Here is a 20,777-nt window from a genome sequence, read left to right as displayed (position 1 = left end):
ACATGTCACACTAGAGAGAAGAATGTTCTTTACAATTCTGCCTGTGGTGCCTGATTTATGGGACATCCTGCATGTTGGGTAAGATGCACTGGGGTTCAGATCTACCTACCTGTCTATCAAGCCGTTTTTGTTCATCTTAATAATGGTCAATGACTTAATATCATACTGCAGACAAAGCTGTCATTCACGGGGTAGTTATGCGCACTGTAGTCTTGAATCACAAATATTATATTGAATTAATTCTTCGGCGCTTCTCATCCGGATCAGTAGGGGGCGGTATTCTTACCCAGCGGATTCCGCTTACGCGATAAGCAGTTTGTCGCTCTGTGATTGTAGGCAGTGTCGATGGTACTACCGGAAATGAATGGGAGGGGCAGAATTGGGAGTTAGTTTTTTTTGGTGTTTGTTTTGTTTTGTTTTTTAAAGAAATAACAGCAGTATTATTTAAAGAATAAAATAAAGAATTCACTTGAAATCCGTCAGGAGTAGAGAGTCTTTTCCGCGGCGCGGCGGCAGAGAGGTTGAGCGGATGGGATGGAGCCGGTAAGTACGGCGCGCTAAAAACATTTCATTTTTATGACTGACTTTTACGTTTTTCCCCCTCAATAAATTCACCTTTTAGGTATCAAAAATGCACTAATAACGACTGGGGTACTGAAATGTGCAAATTGCTCTTATGTATGTTATTCAGGAAAATAAGTTAAACTGTCTGCAAAAATTGAAAAAACCAAAATGTGTTTTTTTGTTTTTGTTTGATCATACTGCGTATTTATCGTATACTGAAGCACCAGACATGAATCTAGACTGCGCTACACAAGCAGTATTGACGTGACTCGGTTACAACCACTTCGCACTGTTTCTATTTTAAAATAATTTATTAAATAATTACATTATGTAGTGTTTAAATAGACCCCGGATATGCAGTTTAAATTTAAACTTAAAATTTAATTAAATACGCAGTTTCCGTCTTTAGTCAAGCAAGGTGATGTAGGTGTTGACTTTGTCGATAGTGTGTTCCGTTTCAGAAATATATCGTGCCTTATGAACGCACTGTGAACATTTATCTCCTGTGAAACATTTTGAGTCTGACAAAATGGTCTCAGGTGCTTTAATTCACACCAATGTAAACAGTCGCATGCTATTTTAATGTGTGTGTGTGTGTGTTTTTTTTTTGCTGTGTCATATAGAATTGAAACTGCTAAAAAGTTCAGGGTAACCAAATTAATAATACGTGGGTGGAAACAAGACTCCTATTGCATAGCAGTTTCACCCATTGCATGTTTTACTATGGGCTTGACAGTGTATAGGTAACAAGCTCAGGTGTGTCTTATTAAAGACACAGCAAAACCAGAAATGGATCACACTGCTCTGCAGTGGGAGTCTTATTCCATCACTGTAGTAATAATATAGTAGACCCTGGTATTGATGTGACACAGAACCGTCTTTGAATCAGATGGATATATCTCATAAAGGTTTGACAGTAAAAACCTGACATGGCTGATGCGAAACGGGAACCTTATTATCGCCGTCACTAACGTTCTTGTTGAAATTAATTGTGCCTTTGCAGTATCTGCACAGCTACATGCTGTCCGCACTACTGCAGTGAACCCCCATCTTCATTTTTACATGCTGTCACTTGGCCAGAAGCAGCGGTAATGCTTGTCTGACTTAAGCCTGCTCTAGCGCTTGGCTGTACAGTTATTTCTGTGAAAACTACACCTTTGGTTTCTGTGTGCAACAAACAGGCAGATGTGCTGCAAGCATGACGAAGTATTGCAAGTACACATCTTAATCAATCAATCACTGTTCTATATAGCGCCTTTCATAGTGGACCACCATCACAAAACGCTTTACAAGATGCAGTAACAACAAGAAAATCCATAAGACGTTTGCATTACTGTACAACAGTAACAGACTGAAGGAACCAAACAAAAGCTCCAAGGTGACTTTCCATTCCCACCAACTATTCTGCTCGACACTAAAAATAGCCCTGCAAATACAAGACCTTGTGACTGTTGTAGCCCTGCTGCTTGAACTGTTTAGTAGCTGGGGAGACCGGAAATAACAACACGTGCAATCCTTTGTGCCAAGGTCAGCTGTTTTAAACAAATGATGACACGGTTTCTAGTATCGGCTGCATCTTTTATCGGAAGAGGCGGTTTGCAAGCAAGATGGCTAAATTTGAATTTGATAGGTCCAGGAGAAAATTCCTTCTTTGTACACAGGAGGGCGCTGGAGCAATGATGTGTTGACGTGGTCAGCGAGTGATCTTTCTTCTGTTACCATTAATTCTGACTGTTGGATAACCCAGACCCCCAATAGCAATTATATATTGAAAGAGTATCAACAGCAACATGTAACCACTAGTAAAGCAAATCAATCGCATTGAAAACAACTGCAAAAATACAAGCCTGCAACACAGCTTCACGAGCATTAAACATATCGATGGGATTGAGCTGGCATGGCTGTTTTGTGTTGCAGGTTGCGGAGCGCGGTTTCTAACAGTGTTGTATTGCTTGTGTGCAGGTTGCTGCTGTCGTAGAGGATTCGGAGGTGCAAGGAGAACCTCCTTTAGAAGGTAGGAGAGTACCCCGCAGTGAGCTGACCGGATAGCCCTGCCCAGAGGAAGAGCTGCGCATTGTCTTTATATCCGGGGAACGAGTGTCTGTGTGCTGGGAATCTGGTTTAGCATTTCCTTTTTAGCCGGAGATGAGGGATGCAGAGATGGAAATAAGAGTCCTATTGAGTAGCAGTTTAATACAATATTTAACCACAGGGTCATTCCATGACAATGCACCCTAACGTCTCTCATTTACACCAGGCTTGGTTTTTAGGGTTGTTTCAGGCAAACAAGCTCAAGTTGACCTTTTGTTGGTAATTTTGAGATTTTTATTTTTTGGGGTTTCACACCCAAGGTCAAAGCTTGTTTTCTTTCAAATGTATTTCCAATAAAATGACACCCCCCACAAGTCCGTTGGATAACGTTAAGTGGGGTTACCCATCAGCTGCATTTTGACATCTCTGTAACTTTTGACCCCTTTCACCTGAGCAGTCTAAAAGTGGAAATGTGAGCTTGTTTGCCTGAAACAACCCAGAGAACCAAGTTTGGTGTAAATGGGAGATGGTCACGGAATGACCCCACAGTGTGTATAGGTAACAAGCTCAGGTGTGTCTTATTAAACGCCTAGTAAAACCTGGAAGGGAGCAAACTTCTATGCAATGTGAGTCATATTCCTCCCTTCTATAGTAAAAGTGCTTTGTAAAGCTTCAGTATAATGTGCAGTCTGGGGCTTCGTAGTACCTACTGTCAGCCTTGTAACATAAATCCGATATGCTGTCTTGCCTGTCATGACTGAAACTGACGTGAGCACCTTATTAAAATCACATGATGTCCTAACAAATTCTCATTGATGAACACAGGCGAGCTTTTACCGCACGGCATCAATATCAACAGCTGAGCTACGTCAGATTTGGCATTCCTAATTGTTTTGTGGGCACCCCTGCTTTTCATTAGTTTTCTTTTACACATCCAAGTGCAGTACAGCACAGCACACACTGACTCGCGTGCTGAAGCGAGCCCTCCTGTTGGATTGTATGTTAACAAGCCCCTGTGCTCCCCTGCAGCTGCCGAGTCGGATCGGGAGGTGTACACTCACTTCATGAAGTCGCACCGCTGCTACGACCTCGTCCCCACCAGCTCCAAGCTGGTTGTGTTCGATACCTCGCTCCAGGTAAGACAGCTGATGCTGAAGAGCAGGAAAGGCACCACTTGCTATTGATGGCTCTAATGGCCTCCTTTTTAAATGTTCTTGGATTCTTATGCTGCAAAGTAAAATATAGGGAAGTTAATAGTTTAAACCATTTCCAAATGTTACAATTATTTCTGGTTTGTTTTAAACCTTGCCCTGTACAGAGGTCAGTTATAGCGTATGTACAGTAGGATAGTTCCAGTATAAGGCTGTTTATTCAGTTATTCAATTAAGTCCTCCTCATGTGTACATAAACTGTGTTTGAAACTGCTATATTAAAGTACGTTGCAGACCAGTATTAAAACTGTATGACGTTGGTTGTAACAACGCGCTCTCTCTCTCTCTCTCTCTCTCTCTCTCTCTCCCTCCATGTGTCTAGGTGAAGAAGGCGTTTTTCGCTCTCGTCTCGAATGGCGTTAGGGCAGCCCCTCTGTGGGACAGCAAGAAGCAGTGCTTTGTAGGTAAGGAATCTGCTGCCATTCGGGCACGAAAGCGCAGTACCCAATGTGGTGTTCAAAAAAGGCTTTTACCCCAGGATATGAGCGGTGTTAATGTATATAGGACAAGAACACCAACAGTACACAAAATGAACAAGGTAGCACGAACAGGTTTTGCAAAAGGCATTCCTGTGATCAGCAGGCTGTTTAGTTCAGAGTGGCCAGAAATCTTCGAGAGGAGGAAGCTTGTGTTCCTGCAGCTAAAACCACCTTGGGTCATGTAAACGAACTGGCTAGCCAACCGTGTCTGAAGTAGAGAGCATATTATGGAAGCGTGTTTTAAAATGTAACTTGATTCACATCAACTGCAGTGCTGATGAGAGCCCCTTTATGTCTTCCTTTCTGCAGGCATGCTAACTATTACAGACTTCATCAATATCCTGCATCGCTATTACAAGTCACCGTTGGTAAGGGGCTGTTCCCTTTAAAATACAAGACACGTTTCACAGCTTTCTCTCAATTCTAGTCGAAAGCAAAACTAATTTAACAGCAAATATTTTACAATTCTTTTTGTGAGATGTTGAATTATTTTAGTTGTTTTGCTCTTGTTTTTATTATAGAAGTTATTTAAGAGTAGCGTTCCCCGTCCACACGTGTTGCTACAACTGTTTAAATAACGTACCTGTCATTTTCCTTTTCATTGTTAACATAACTTTTTAAACTTATAGCTTAAGTCTGTATCAAAGCTCTTTTCAAAATGTACGCTTAGTGCACTGGGGTTTGAGATCTGTCCTCTAGAGTAAATGTTTTGAAAGCTCTGGTTCTAGTTTTGCACCTAAATTGAAGAATGGGGTTTCACATGTGTTGTTCAGTTCTGTAACTGACAGGCAGGCATTCAGTGCAGTGGGACATGTCCTGTGCTTTAACCCTTGTGCTGTCCTGTTTGTAGGTTCAGATCTATGAGCTGGAGGAACATAAAATTGAAACCTGGAGAGGTGAGTAGTGTCTGGTCCTGGGAGCATCATCCACAACAACCAACGCTCTGTCCTTCAAACCTAGAGGAGCAAACATGCTTAACGTAACTTGCTCCAGCTTGAAATGTGCACCATTTTTATTTGTCAGTGCAAACACACACACGTGTTGAAATCTTTGTATTTCTTCTCAGAGTTGTATCTACAGGACTCTTTTAAACCACTAGTGAGCATCTCTCCCAATGCTAGGTAAGGAATATTTTGCAATATATATATTTTTTAATGAGATTATACTACTGTTAAAAGTAAAACTATGCTGTGTGTTCTGTGTATGGGGTGACATCTGTAAACAGGATAAGATGTGCTTTTGATGAATCCTTAACCGTGAGTTCTCATCAGTGATTTGTAATTCTGTCTCTCTCTCTCTCTCTCTCTCCCCGCCTCAAGTCTGTACGATGCTGTCTCGTCGCTGATAAAGAATAAAATCCACCGGCTGCCTGTGATCGACCCCCTGACTGGCAACACGCTGTACATCCTCACACACAAGCGCATCCTCAAATTCCTCAAGCTCTTTGTGAGTGTCAAGACAGTGTGAAGGACTTGGAGGCATTTCGTTCTCATGACAGTGTTGAATGCATGCTGCAGTATACCGCTATGGCCAATGAATTCACTAATTTTGCTTCATACAGTCGAATGAAAGCTGCTGAATAATGTTTAAATATTGAATTACATTCCGCTTTGTAGTTTTCTGTATACATAGCGAAAAACTGACAAATACAAAAATGTAACATGAAATACTACTGTACTACTATTGTGGCTTCCGGTAGACTTTTGTGATATCATTTTGTAGTTTATTTGATTTAAATTATGTTAAATAGAGGCTTTAAATTATGGTGCAAATGCAGTACATTTTTTGTGAATTTGATCTATTACAGTAGGCTGGATTTCTCTTTAGCAAGGTGAGATTCTCCCTGAGCAAGCTGAGTTCATAGCCCAGATTATTGGACATGCAATATGGAAATAAATGAAACTCCGAGGAAAGGAAAATTACACCACCAGCATCATCAGTATCAGAAAGTGTGCTTATAACAATTTCTTGACCTTACTAAGTTGAAACACGCCTGATTTTAGCAAGGTCTTTGTACCTAATGAAACTTCTACAAAACTATTAACTGTTCATTTCCACCATTTTTTTTCTTCACAAAAGCAGCATTTTGTCTCAGGTGAACTTGTGTGCCCCAGTGTGTCTGCTGGGATCACGTGTAAAGTTCAAGATGTTTTCGTTATTTCTTTGCCGCTGCAGATTTCTGAGATGCCGAGGCCGGAGTTCATGAAGAAGACCCTGGAGGAGCTGAGCATCGGCACGTTTGATAAGATCGCGATGGTGCGCACCAGCACGCCTGTATACACAGCGCTGGGCATCTTTGTAGAGCAGCGTGTCTCTGCCCTGCCTGTGGTGGATGAGTCGGGTAAGGGGTTACCACTGAGGCTGCTGGGTTTCAACTATCGCTAAACATGTTTACACCATGTTCCAACTGTTCTTTAAACTTCAGATTCCTGTGGGCTGTGGTACAATAATTGCAATCTAGGCCCTATCATCTTGTGCAGTAAAAAATATCAAACTAGCAGTCAGGAATTCTAAGTATGTTGCTAAAACAGTGATCCACATTTAGTTAGTAGTGTGTAATAATAAGCTACAATACTTTTTAAGCAGTACAAAGAAGGCTAATGTCAGAGTTCACCAAACGGAGGCTTTTGATTGTTTGAGGGGCTTAATCATCAATTATTTAAAGATAAATTTTTGTTTAATAAATTAAGGTTTCCTTTTAATGTCGATTGCAGGGCGAGTTGTGGACATTTACTCAAAGTTTGACGTTATTGTAAGTATACATGCTTATTATTATTTGAAGTGTAGTTACTGATTTCTGATGCGTTTCATTATTAAAAATATAAAACAAAGGCGTTTTTTAGTATGGAGATGATTTCCGATCAGCACTCCTTAACAAAATCATCAATAAAGGGTTTGGTCCCAACTGGTCTACATACAGCTATGGCCAAAAAGTTTTGCATCACCTAGAATTTTAGGATTGAGTCATTAATAAAAAAAAGTTTACATTTGAATTGCATACCGCTTTGTAGTTTTCCATATACTAGCCAATTGGAGAAACGTGACATTTTAAAATCTAACATGAAATACTGTACTACTATTATGGCTTCCGGTGGACCTTTTTGCAATATAAATTACATGGTGTTAAATAAAAGATCTAAATTATGTTCATGTGGCTTTCTCTTTTTTTTATTATGTCTCAATCCTAAAATTCTAGGTGATGCTAAACTTTGTGCCGCAGCGGTGCGTTACTGCCGGTTGTCTTGTGAATACTGTTTGTTTGTGGTTTTGGTGTAGAATCTGGCAGCTGAGAAGACGTACAATAACCTGGACATCACAGTGACCAAGGCTCTGCAGCACCGCTCACAGTACTTTGAGGGCGTGCTCAAGTGCTACACACACGAGACGCTGGACACCATCATCAGCAGGCTGGTGGAGGCAGAGGTACAAGCCCCACCCACCCCCCTCCTCTATAGCGTTCCTTAAGCAGCCCCGGCTGGTTTCACTTCAAAGACTCCCTGTACTTGCAGTTCCTGCCTATGCTGGGCCATGCAAGTCCCTGTTAAGTAACTGCAGCTTCCACAGTGCACTGTTCTCAAGCGCAGAACCGCAATGGGGGGATTATAAATATGTCTTTCGTGACATGCCGTTTTTTAATATCTGTTTTGAACCGTACGCAATTGGAGCAAAGATTTAGCTTCGGTGTTTTGTCAAATGACGAGTGCAACAAAGCCTTTTTGTACAAATTATTTTATCCTTTCAGGTACTGTGCGATTTTTATTATCCGAGCCTCTGTATCCGAGTGATCTGGTGGAAAATATTGTTCAGTTGCAGGAACGATGTAAAGCTGGCAGCCTTGTGACTCACTCGTTCCCTCTCTCTGTGTGCTGCAGGTGCACAGGCTGGTGGTGGTGGATGAGAACGAGGTGGTGAAAGGCATCATCTCCCTCTCCGACATTCTGCAGGCGCTCGTCCTCACTGGTGGAGGTAAGGATCTTTTCCCTGTAAAGCTTTGCTCTCGACTCTATAGTCCGCTTGCAGCCTGATTTACATCACATCAGTAGCTCAGCAAGGTTGGACCTGGTCAGTACAAGGGGGTATAGATGGCTCAGTAGGAGAAATGCTTTCTTCCCTCAGAACAAGAACTCGACAGTGCTCTGGTTTGTATTGGAGACATGTTCAAGCAAAGTCCTGTCTACTAATGTGGGCATTGTGAGGATCCCATTGCAATGAATACAAAATCCCAGGCTAATGATTTCCATTACGTGAGAGTAGGTGTTAAAACCTCATGCTGATATTGGACTCTCGACAAGATAAGCACCAACTAAGACGCAGCTTCTTTTACTGCATCCCTGGATATGAGATGCAGCATCACATTGGATCTGTCCTTCTTAAACATCCCCTTCAGCCACTGCGTGCATAATTGTACCAAGTTTCCTATCTACCGGTATATCTTTAATAATGCTTACCATGTTTCTTCAAAGCCTTGGCAGGGCAACTTCTTGTAAAGTTTAATTAAGAAGCAAATTAAGAAGTCTTCTAATACTATCATTCTGATGGTCTCAGTGCTGTAGTGCCTGCACTTGGATTTCAGACGATGGTTAGATCAAAGGACCCTTCAGGATCGTTGCTTTATAGAGTTGTTGTAAAAGTTTGATAAAAACCCCATTTATTTGACGTTACTGCTGTTTGCTTAACATTGTTGTTCTGGCTGGTTTTAATAGTTTCCCCTCCCCTCTTTATTTTTTAAAGGAGTGAAGACTGCCTGAGAAGTGTCTGTCACAGACTGCTGGATTCAGTAACATCACCACCAGTGTGAGACCAAACCAGGCACATCCCACTCAGCATCTGGGAGAGTGTTGTCCAGAAATAAACCATTTGTACAGCAGCTCGATGGGTCAGGGCAGGTTATAGAAGAGAAGCAAAGACCGAGGTGTAATCCAAATGATAGCACTGCTGTAGGGACTCGCGGTTTTAACAGCACTGCAATATACCATGTATCATATCAATACTATTTTTATATTTAATTCAGTCCTTTATCATAGCAGTAGGCAATAGTGGAGCACAGTTTTTGGAGGCACAGGGGGTGATGTTATTTTTTATGATTTTTAACTTGTCAAGGAAATTGCTTGACCAAACTATACATTTAATTTGTTATTATTATTATTATTATTATTATTATTATTATTATTATTATTATTATTATTATTATTATTTTAAGCAGTATGCATTTGCCCATATCAGCACACTTAATTGTGCTCACATTTTCATGCTCATCCCTATGAATTATTTTTTTCTGATTTGTGCCTGCTGAAGAAGAAACTGTATAGATGTGATTATAAAATTCCAAAACAAATAAAAGAAACTCCTCTCGAAAAACCTAAAACAACAGCAAGCGCCTGAAAATGTGTAAAAGCCGTTTCGCTTCTGATCTGGCCTTTTTAAAATCCTGTTTTACTTTCCTTTTAGTATCCGTCAGTGTAAACTAAGAGTAAACTAAAAGTAAAATTCAATTAAATATTTCATGTCCTCTTTTTAATGTCCTCAAATAAAATAAAATCAGAGACTTTATTTGAAATGCTTGCCGTTGAATTTTAGTTTCTGCAACACAATGTGTTTATTAAAAAGAAACTGTATCAATGCATTACCTGGTACTATATTCTGAGTTCCACAGAAGAAGGGGGGATGTTGGTTGATTCAATGTTTCTGCTTGTTATGCTTATTTTGCCAGGTTATTGGTGAATTCCTGATAGTCACTTTTTTTAAAAAGTGATATTAAAAAGGTTGGACTGCACACAGTATTCTACATTTTTTCTGTTACCAAAGAACCTTGACTCGTATTTCTCTTTGGGCTGGGCTGTAGGTCACAAATGATTTGCGTCTGCATGCTGGTTAAAGTTCCAAACTGAACCGTTGCTGAAGCAGGTGATCCTTCCCTTGGGTCACCATTATCATGCGGACCGTTGCAGTGCAGGCTAGGGGTAATGCTGGTTAGGGTTATGTTGCTTTTTAATTTAAGCCTTGCACAAGGTCTGTTTTTTCTGGTATCTCTTCAGGGGGGGAGATATTAAGTAAATTATGTTGTGTTTATAGTGACTTAAATAGTCCGGACAGTTTCAGTTTGAAGTGAGTTAGCGAATGGTCATTGCACAGTTAAGTACAATAGTTTAATAGTTCTGTAACCGAGGCTGTTAGGGTCCATTGCATAATACATGTCCTGTTAATCACCAATGTGGTGAATTCTCACATTGGGGAAATAGCACAGGAGACCTGTACACTATAGTAAATCATTTTAGCATCTTTTGAAAAACAAAGCCTAGCATTGGGGAACACTGCATAGCACAGAGCCACGTGGAAACGAATAGATGATAATAATGGCAGTTTACAACAAAGCTGCATTGTTTCGTAATCTGTATTCTGCTAAAGAGTTGAGTCCCGGTTCTTCAGAGGTTGGCTGGAGTTTGTCTTCCTGTTGTGTTCTGCCCTTGCTTCTGGTTAAGAGTAGGGTTGAGAAAGGGCTTGCTCAAACTGCAGGAGCCAGCCTTTGACTCAACCGCTGCCTAAAACACCAGCCCATCCCTGTGTGTGCAAACTGGGTGAAACGGCCAACACTGAAATGCAGTTTCTCCCTGTTTGTTTGTTTGTGGATTTCAATCCTGTCTGTTTTGTGGTGGGTTCAGTTTGTTTAATGAGTCGGGGGAATGCTGTATGCTGGCTGAGTAAATGCATGCACAATGATACACTTTCTTCCCAGGGGGGAAAGAAACCGCATGCCATCATAAAAAAACACTTTATACTGTCTCATCCTTATGAACAGAGTCAAACAGACACACAGCTAGTGTAATGATACTCCCCTTCACTGTGTGTCAAGGTACCACGTCTAAAGCAGTTCTTTATGCGCTGTGTTTTACATGGCATAAATAAGTATTCATTAAATGAAGTTCCACGGTATTAGACAGTCATAGATATACTTGCAGGGTGCTTGTGTGTATCCACCATCAGCCTGCCATTGCAATTGTGTAAGTGGAGGATTGTTTATCAAGACATGTTTCCTGCTACAGCAAATATATTTAATATTTTAAAAGCCAACTGTCGCTTTTCTGTTTGTCATAACCAGGGTTGGAGTCGATTTCCTTTTTTCAGTTCCAATTCCTTGACCCCAACCCTGGTCATAACATCCTGGTGACTGTTTTTAAAAAAGTTACAGTTCACCCCCTGTGGCCTCAATAGAGCTCTCAAACATGTCTTCTCACTGAAGTGCAGTCATGCACCACAGTGTACAACACTTTTTTTTTTTAAAACCTTTTATAAAGTCACCAGGAGTGGATGAATGATACGGAAAATTATTTCAAAAATTGTAAAAATAAAATAAAAAATAAAAATGCATTTGTTTCAAACCTGCACCAGCCTGTCCAGTCCCTGATTCCCTTTCATATGTAATGTAAACACCAAGGGTAATTGCCTATTTATTTAATACTTGATTATGCCATGTAATGCACCAGACTGGCACCTCTTGTGTTGGAGAGAGGGGGCAAACAGTTCTGTAGAGGGGCTGCAGGCTTGTTTTTACCCCCTCCGGGTTGTTCAAACCCTGGTAAGAGAGGCTGGAGTTTCAGTCCTTGAATGTCAGTAAACATTTAATTTCTTTTAGTGCATTGCTGAATGTCCAGTTATTTCATACTATTTTATATCCTGTACATCTATACTGTGTATTATTTTTTGGAATGATTGGAATGATGGCTTTTTTAAATATATATATATATATATATATATATATATATATATATATATATATATATATATATATATTCCCATTTTAAGAATCTATATCTGGAACAATTTAGTGCGTGCAATGAATTGTATTTATTTGATTCTTTTTTTTGTGCATGATATTTTGAAATGGTGCTTTGGATCACTTTTTTAATTTGTAGTTTTTATTTGATTTATTATTTTTATTGAATATCAGTACAGTGTGTGTATAATATATATATATATATATATAAATTGCATCGACTGTATTTCAGTTCAATAATAAAGTGTAGTATAATTTCTTTGCTTCTCGTCTGGACTCTGTTTTGATACTCGGTAGCAGTCAGAGTTTTATGAACGTGACTTGCAGCACATCAGACCCACTTGAAATTAACCCTGAACTGATTTTGCTTTCACATTGAAACAAACCGACCAAACGATACGATTAAAACAAACTGAAGTGGAATTAAGTTTGGTTCACACTTCAGACTCCGACTTCATTTCGAGTCGAGAGTCTCGACCCTGTGCGACAGGTCGGAGTGACGTCACCCTGCGTCTTTATTGGAAAGTCGTACAGCCGTTTCTCATGCGTATGAGACCTGAAATCGCACAGGGCCGGATCATGTTGAACATTTTCAACATTTGCTGCGTGGTCGCAGTGAAGTTGCACGGCTTTATAGCTGCCTGCGCCTGACATATCGCATTAATCTGCGACAGAAGTAAGAACCAGCCGATCTTTCAAACAAACTGCTCCGACTGTCTGCTGTATGGCAGCACCTGGTTAACTAGTTACAAAAGAATACGTGAAACAAATCATTGTGTACATTGAGTTCCCCTGTCCGCTGGACTGTCCCATTCAATCCCTGCTTGTATAATTGTACCGCGTTCAGTTTTCTAGCTATGTATCTATTTTAGAATGCATGCATGTGTTTTTTCAAAGTTATGGCAGGGCAACAATATTCCGTAGTAAAGATATGTCAATGTGTTCATGAGTTACACAAAAAACAAGACAGACGGCTGTCTCACCCTGTGGCTCCAGCTCTCCCCCTCACACCCCCAGCTCTCTGCTTTGCTGATGCAGAGAATTCTGTTCACAGATTAAATCCTGTTTGTTCTAGTGACAGGTTTTCATGAAAGGATAGAACAGGCAGCATGGCAGGAGCGACTGTCTGTCTGTCTGTGTCTGTCTGAGTGCCTCTGTATTTGAACCTAGAATACTTCACTGTGCTGTGGAGCTGGTGTTTGGACCCCACCATAAAGGGGTTCTAGCAAATAAAATAATTTATAACTTAACTGTATTGCACTGTTACCATGTGTTTCCTTTGCATGAAATCTATGTGACACAGTCAAATTCGAACATGATTATTTTTTTTGCCACTCTATACATTTCAAGCAGTGTTTGTAATGTTTGTCCCAGCACTTGGTTTTTGTAACGCATGTTCGTTCCGTTGTTATACAGAGCTCTCGCTGAACATCATAAGCTTCTATTTAAAATGGGATGCCAGTGGGGTTTTGTTATCGGTATCCTGTGCAAGCCTCAGCGACTGAACAGCGTAATTGCAAACAATCACAGCAAAGTGCTTATTTCAGCTCAACAGGCTTTTTGTTTTGTTTTTGCTCGTACGAGGAGAGGTGAGGGGGGCCGGGTGTTTTGGGTCCCAGCTGTATTCAGTGGGAGAGAGACGGAGGAGAGCAGGGTGCCTCCGAATCAATTTCATTTAATTAAAGAATTCCAAACCGCTGTTTTCTTAACCAGCTGGAGAATCTTGGAGGTGAAATTATTTAAAAAAAAAAAAAAAAAGTGTGACAAGACAGAACATTATTTAAAGGGGGCACTGAGTAGTGTTTGAGTACTGAGCCAAACTACCAGGGACTGAACACCAAGGAAAGAAAGAGAAAGAAAGAAAGAAAGAAAGAAAGAAAGAAAGAAAGAAAGAAAAAAAACCCAGTTTTATAAGAGGTAAGTTTTTTTTTGGTATTACTTCTGCTGCTGTGTTTGTTTTGTAATGTGTTTTAGAGCAAAAAAAGAATAATGCTGTCTATTTATTAACAGATAAGTTCCAATGGGAGAATGTCATGATTAAATAATGTCATTGCAACCTGCACCCACAGCCTTCAGTAGGTCAGCCAATCAGACGTAGATACTTTGAACAAGAAGGACACTGAGCTACAGTCACAACACATGCATTTAATCCACAATCACAGATATCAAGAATTAAATTACCTATATTGTAAAAAAAAACAATTTCTGTATATTTATTGTAAATCTGACTTCATCTGACATTTTATAATTCAAACTAAGACATACATTAGTGCTATCTGAATTTGATATGTAAATATCCCTATTTAAATATTTTTTTACAAACAAAAAATAATGCATTCTGATATTAAACATGCATGTTCTCGTGCAGGTCTTTCTTAAAACTGATCATGGCAAATCATAATAAATGAACCACTTCTGTTTCATGTCAAGGAGATATGTAAGTTGTTGTTGAGAGTATATTGTATTGATAATCTCATCAATTGTATTTTGTATATTGATAAAAAAAAGTAGTTTCTTGTACCTTGCATACTACATTGTTGTTTGATCATTGTTTGATTTCTTTTTTGCTTATTTTCTATTGACTTTTTTTTACTAAATTGAATTGAGCAAACAGATCTGAACGCGCTGCCATAAAAATCAAGGCGAACGTATATTAGGAAATCCTTTAACCCAAGAGTGTTTATTCTGTAAGTTTTGAAAATATATAGTGCTGTAGTAAATATATACTGGTTTAATGCCGTATTTAAGTATTTCTCCATTCTACTTCATTATAAAGTTACTGTGTACAAAATATTACATTGTACTGCAGATTCATTTTATTAAACCTGCATAAATGGTGCTGTTTACTTTGACAACAGAAATGACTCCGAATGGTCGTGCTGTGCGTTGCAGTTAAGTGCATAATGTAGATAGATCATCCCTTTATTATCCTCGCCCCTGTAAAAGCATTGCAAAGTGTTATGAAGCACAGTGAAAGAATGGTAAAGCATAGGCAAGCACTGTAAAGACCAGAGAGGCAAAGCATATTAAACAATATGGCAAACCATAGTAGAAGCATGGGAAAACTGCAAAATGATTTACAAAGGTAAACTTTAATAAGGACCCATCTATGAAAAATCTATAGAAATATTAAATGTCTCTGTGCCATGATGAATTGGATCACAGTGGATCATGTGTGTTTTGGTGGTGGTGGGGGGGGGAGGGGGATATTAAAACAAACCTGAATTATTTCATCTATTGCCCCCCCCCCCCCCCCCATTCCAGTCCCGTATTCACAGCCGGACCCCTCTGCGAGTTTGGGACCTCTCTGTGTCTGGGACCTCTCTGCTCCCTCTCTGATGGATGCCTGCACAGGGCTGGAGGGGCAGCCGCACCCCCGACTCCAATATGGGACGGTCCCGGGGAGATACTAGTGAGTACATCCAGGAGCTACAGAGTTTTGTATAAATCTGTTTCATTTGAGTCCAGTATGCTGTACTGGGGGTTGCAAGAAGATATATTATAATTAATAATAATAATATTTATTTGGCAGATGCCTTTATTCAAGGCAACTTGCAGAGATTCAAGATTCATATTTAAATACAGTGTAGTTTACAGTAAGTGTAAATAATAGTACTAAAATACAATATGAACTAGGATGCAAAGCTTAGTATATTAAACAGCTCGATTCATTAGTATTTTTACACACTGCTGCAATTTTTCTATCAACTATGAGGCATGTGGAGGTCATTGGTGCATAGTGAGGCAATTCGGACGACCAGATCCAACCTGTCTTTACATTTGAAACCCTGTTTCGTGCCCCTCATTGCAGAAATAATAAGGTTTGCATCATTTTATTTGTGGGACACATTTGTACCTTTTAAAAGGGTTAAAAGAAAACTAAATGTTCCTGTTACAAATCTATAAATAAATAACTTGGTTAAAACAAGAGCTCCAAAATTCACCTTGGTTGTTTCTTGCTAGTTTCCTAACATTAGCAGTTTTGATTCACAAAAAAAGGATGCAAACCATCGTGCATTAAGTAACTGTGACACTCCGACAGCAGCAGCTCAGTGGAAAAACTTCTGTTCCTTCAGAGCAGCTCAGAGCGCTACCAGGTGTGCTTGCTGAGAATTCTCAGTTATTTAACACAACCTTTTCTCCTCCTCTCTCCCCTCAGCTACCATGAGCCAAACTATCTGACCGACCTGTCTGACTGTCGACCTGAGAGAGAGCCAGATAGAGCCCTTGGCTACTGGACCATCCCTGGTTCCAGAACCGGACAGGTCCTCCAGGATTACACCAACTGGAGGGCTGCCATGGCCCCCTCTGAGCCCTTCAATCTGGATCTGCAGCTGGGGGCGCACTGGGAATTGGAGAGGAGGGAGGGTAGGGAGCCGATTGCCCGTGAGGAGTGGGCAGAGGGGCAGAGGGCTAGGAAGGCAAGAGAGAGAAGGAGGGGCGAGAGTTGGGCGCTGAGAGCTGAATCACACAGTCCATCCCGCTTGAAGAGAGGGCTGCAACCATCCTGGGACCAGAACTTCAGTTATCAAGGTCCACGGCACTGGCGGTACAGTCATACCCTACCTAGAAAGACGTCCCTGGATCCCCCTTCAGGAACTCAGCTGGAGAGGGAGGAACGGTGGCTATGTAACCCTGCTTTACAAGACCCTGGCCTTAGCAGGTCCAGGAAGGAGCTGCTGGGAATGTTGAGAGAGGAGAAGGGTGGCACTGCTACCCAGCTTACTACCCGCTTTCCCGGGACACTCAGTTTTGAGAAGGCAAGGCAGCAGGAGAGCAGGGAGGAATTGAAGGAAAACCAACCAGAAAAGAGGATGTTTAGCCAGCCCCCGACTTATGTGCCTCCCCCTCCCTATAGCGCCCCCCACAGGACTGCAAGAGTCCCGAACCCCAGACCAGAGCCCTCCCAACTCAACATCAGCACAGCAGCGGACAGGAAAGCCTACTCAGAATGGGTTTTGCCTTGCTGGAACTCTCCTGGGGAATGGAGAAAAGAGGGGAGAGAGAAGGGGATGGAGAAAAAGAAGAAAAGACTGGATCCTGAGATCTGGCCTCAAACGCTTGGCTATGGGACGTGGGGCGGCTCCACTGCACTCTCCAAGCAGAGGCCCCATTTAGGGAGAGAGGGCCCGATCGATCGTGAGCTGTCTGGATCCCCACAGAAGAGATTTGAGGGAGGAGAGCTGACAGCCATCCCGGATAGCAGGAGGAAGAAAAGCAGAGCCAGGGAGACTGTCTTTTGTTTGGTTTCCCGGCCAGGGAGTGAGGCGGGAGGGCCAGGCCAGCCCTCAGAGGTCATGAGATCCTTTCCCCTGCCCAAGAGCGTCACCAAGGCAGGACAAAACAGCACTGAAAGGGTTAGAGGGAGACCGGCGAGTGAGGGGTGGGAGGAGAGCAGTAGGAACTACAGAGACAGGGAGAGTAGCACTCGCTTGCCCCACAAAGAGTCCCACTCCCAGACAATGAACCGGGAGATCAGTGGCTACTCAAAGCCCCAGGCTGGACGGGACAGATCCCAGAGTGCTGCGAGGCATTGGTCCCACAGCCACTGGGAGGAAGGAGAGCGGGGAAGTCGTAGAAGGGAATCACTACAAAGGGCTGCCAGTGAGCCGAGAGAAGGCTATGCCAACTACCAGACTCTGCCCAGGGTACGGGGGCCAAGAGCCAAGGACCGGGACAGAGGCAGGGGCAACACCAGCCAAAACAGAGAGGCTTTGGACACCTTTGAAATTTCAAGCAAGACCTTAGCCCTGAGTGGGCAGAGAGGTTTGTCAGGTTTTCCTCGCTGGAAGGAGACAAATCAACTTGGGAATCCCAGGATCGTTCATCCAAAAGGGGAGACTGGAAGCTGCGGCCCTACGGAAGACACAGGGAAACTGAGGGAAGAGAGGGGAGAGGCTCAAAAGGACAGCAGCGACAATGGGGTTTTGGTAATAGACGCTACCTGTGTTATCGTTACAGCTGAGTTTATCTTCCCACCAAAGAAAGAGCATGTTCAATACCTGTACCTGGCTAGCACAGATAATTCTGAACTACCAGATATGGATCTGATTCCTTCAAACAGTAACACAGATAACATAGAGACTGGACTGCAGAGCCTGGAGTCCTTGGAGAGCAAACAACAGATTACTGAGACCCTTTCTCCCTGTCAGAGGCTGCTCCTCAACAGCAGACGGAGTCAACACACCCCACCTGCTTCGGAAACTCTTTCTGGATGCTACGAAACTCAGGAAGCCCATAACTTAGAAACAATGGATCAAGTGGCTATCCCATCCCCTGTACCTGCCAATGAAACCCTGGAGGAGAGAACCAGGAGGATTTTAGGGATCCTCCAAGAAAAAAGCCGATTGGAACTCGAGGGTGCCCTGTGTCGCTGGGAGGAGGAAGGAGAAACTTTGGGAAGCGTGACAGAATATGACAGCCCGAGATCAGATAACGAAGAGCAAGAGGCCCAGGAACAGGAGGAGGTAGAGGTTTGGGAGAGGGATGGAGAGAGAGATGCCTCTGGAGGTAGGGATGCTGGGGAGAGGAATGGGGAGGCTTCCCCTCTTGGATGCTGTGAACCTGAGAAGGATGAACAGAAAAGAGGAGGTGGAGAGTCTGTCCTTCCTGCTACAGGGGACGTGGTGGAGACAGAAGAAGCAAACCCATTGGGGGAAGAGCTTGAGGTTCAACCGCACAGGGCAGAGGAAATCAGTGAACCCCTACATGGGGTGCCAGCTTTCCAGGAGTTTGAGAACTGGCAAGAGAGGCCAGGGAGTCCCAAGGGAACAGAGGAACACACTGTTCCTGACGGAGAGACCACTGACAAGCCCCCCAGTCCAGCAGAGATCCCCACATTGCCTGATGCCCTCCCCCAACTGGATGACATACATTTTGAAACCGAACCTGTGGAGTCATCCCCTGATAACACTGATGGCATCCAGCATGCCTCCATAGAGGCTAGCCCCCAACAGGAGATTACAGAAGGAGAAATTCCTTCTCCAGAGTATTGTCAGTATCCTCCTCCTCCTCCTCCTCCTCCTCTTCCCAAAGACGTTGCTTCAAATTCATGGACCCTTTGGGATGCGGTCAACCGAATCCGCAAACACACCGCCCCCGATTCTGAAAGCGAGGATGAGGAGGTGGTGGAGGTGTGGGATAGGGATGGGGAGGCAGATACCTCAGTAGGGAGGGAAGCTGGGGAGAAGAGTGGGGAGGTGGTCCATCTTGGGGGAAGGGAACCTGGGGAGGATGAATGGGGAAGACTAGAAGGTGGGGAAGAGGATGCATTCTCCTGCAGCAGCTCAGACAGCCACACCTCCCGGGATACAGTGATTATACGAGGCACCACCATGTCTGAAGAGGAGGAGCAGGGAGAGAGTGACACTGGGAGTGATGCTGGGGAGCTGGGGCTGGGAGAGAGTGAGGGATTTGAGATTGATGGAGATGATGACAGTGATGCTGAGCTAAGACCCATTAAGGAGGAGATGGAAGGGGAGTTGGGAGGGAATGGGTGGTTAGGGAATGATGTGCAGGAATTAGAAGGGAGTGGGGTTTTTAGGAGTGATTTTTGGAGTGATGGGGAGTTGGGGTCCACTGAAGAGGCACTGGGTGGGGGTATGCAATTTAGAAATGGAGAGCTGGGGCAAACTGAGGGGGGGCTGGGAGGGAATGGGTGGTTAGGGAATGACGTTGAGGAACAGGGGGACATTCAGTGGGGACAGGGAGCTAGCGACGCTCGGAGTGATGGGGAGTTGGAGCCCACTGAAAAGGCACTGGAAGGGGGTAGTGAACTTGTAATAGACTGTGGGAGTCCTGGAGAGTTGGGGGCAACTGAGGGGTGTCTGGGAGGGAATGGGTGGTTAGAGGGTCATGGTAAGGAACTGGTATCCATTCAGTGTGGACTGGGAGGGAGTGACACTGGGAGCGATGATGGAGAAGTGGGAGGAATTGCAGGCAGTGACACTGGGAATGATAGGGAATTGGGAAGGAGTGGGAGTGATGAAGGGGAGGTGGGGTGGACAGGGAGAGGGGAGGTTGAAGAACCCATTCAGGAGCGACTAGGAGGGAGTGGGGATGGGGAGTTGGGGCCCACTGAGCAGGTACATGGAGGGAGTGGGGGTTTTCAACGTGACACTGGGAGCGAATGGAAATTGGTCACTATTGAGGAAGAACAGGAAGGGGATGAGGAACAGGAAGTGAACCCCTGTATCGAGGAAATCCTGCGTGAGCTGAGAGAGACGGAGAGGGAGCTGTTCGGAACTGAATAGTCAATTACCAAGACAACCAAAGGCAACGACTCAATCCACATGGCGACAGTCTCCATGGTGCTGGTTAAAAAATGGCAGCCACTAACTATTGACCAGACCACATAAAAACAGGAGACTAAGCAGAAGAGTTTGAATTAGCAAAGGCTTATATTGTGTTTACTGTTTAATTGTATTGGCTTTATAATCTTCTCCAATACTGACCTTCTTCAACTGAAAAAAATATATACATTCAATAGAGCACTAATCTACACATTCCAAATCTGACATTCCTAAATATTCCAAGCCAGCTGGCTACACTGCTATCTTTTAGTGTGCTGTGAGATGAAACTTTTTTCATTTAACACAAGTTGTATTTTATCTGTTGCTTTATTTTAAAAGTTTAAAAGCAAAACCTTGAAGTTAGGCATGGCTGCTATGAGAATCCACTAACACTGTATTTATTTGAAAATTAATAAAGCATACATGTGCT

The 20,777-nt window shown here is 42.7% G+C and overlaps 2 protein-coding genes across 2 annotated transcripts; both read left to right on the top strand.

The window, feature by feature from the left end:
- Positions 1-328: 328 nt before the first annotated feature.
- Positions 329-11,558, top strand: LOC117966899 (5'-AMP-activated protein kinase subunit gamma-1-like). The gene is made up of 13 exons (XM_034913782.2): positions 329-543; positions 2,527-2,578; positions 3,625-3,731; positions 4,129-4,210; positions 4,595-4,653; positions 5,136-5,181; positions 5,352-5,406; positions 5,605-5,731; positions 6,461-6,626; positions 7,000-7,037; positions 7,562-7,708; positions 8,158-8,251; positions 9,017-11,558. Exons 1-13 carry the CDS (start codon positions 535-537, stop codon positions 9,031-9,033), a joined length of 999 nt encoding a protein of 332 aa, XP_034769673.1. The 5' UTR covers positions 329-534; the 3' UTR covers positions 9,034-11,558.
- A 479-nt stretch (positions 11,559-12,037) lies between these two features.
- On the top strand, positions 12,038-20,308 carry LOC117966929 (uncharacterized). Its single transcript, XM_059013043.1, has 3 exons — positions 12,038-13,973; positions 15,321-15,468; positions 16,216-20,308. The coding sequence occupies exons 2-3, from the start codon at positions 15,395-15,397 to the stop codon at positions 20,306-20,308; spliced, it is 4,167 nt and encodes a 1,388-aa protein (XP_058869026.1). The 5' UTR covers positions 12,038-13,973; positions 15,321-15,394.
- Positions 20,309-20,777: the final 469 nt, after the last annotated feature.

This window comes from Acipenser ruthenus, chromosome 45 (assembly GCF_902713425.1).
Source record: "Acipenser ruthenus chromosome 45, fAciRut3.2 maternal haplotype, whole genome shotgun sequence".
NCBI classification, from domain to species: Eukaryota; Metazoa; Chordata; class Actinopteri; order Acipenseriformes; family Acipenseridae; genus Acipenser; species Acipenser ruthenus.
This window is presented reverse-complemented; position numbering and strand designations above follow the sequence as displayed.

Coding starts and splice junctions, on each gene's coding strand:
- LOC117966929 (XM_059013043.1), top strand. CDS start 15,395: ATGGATGCCTGCACAGGGCTGGAGGGGCAGCCGCACCCCCGACTCCAA. Junction 15,469..16,215: donor ACGGTCCCGGGGAGATACTA/GTGAGTACATCC, acceptor CTCTCCCCTCAG/CTACCATGAGCCAAACTATC.
- LOC117966899 (XM_034913782.2), top strand. Junction 5,732..6,460: donor TCAAATTCCTCAAGCTCTTT/GTGAGTGTCAAG, acceptor TTGCCGCTGCAG/ATTTCTGAGATGCCGAGGCC. Junction 7,709..8,157: donor GCAGGCTGGTGGAGGCAGAG/GTACAAGCCCCA, acceptor TGTGTGCTGCAG/GTGCACAGGCTGGTGGTGGT.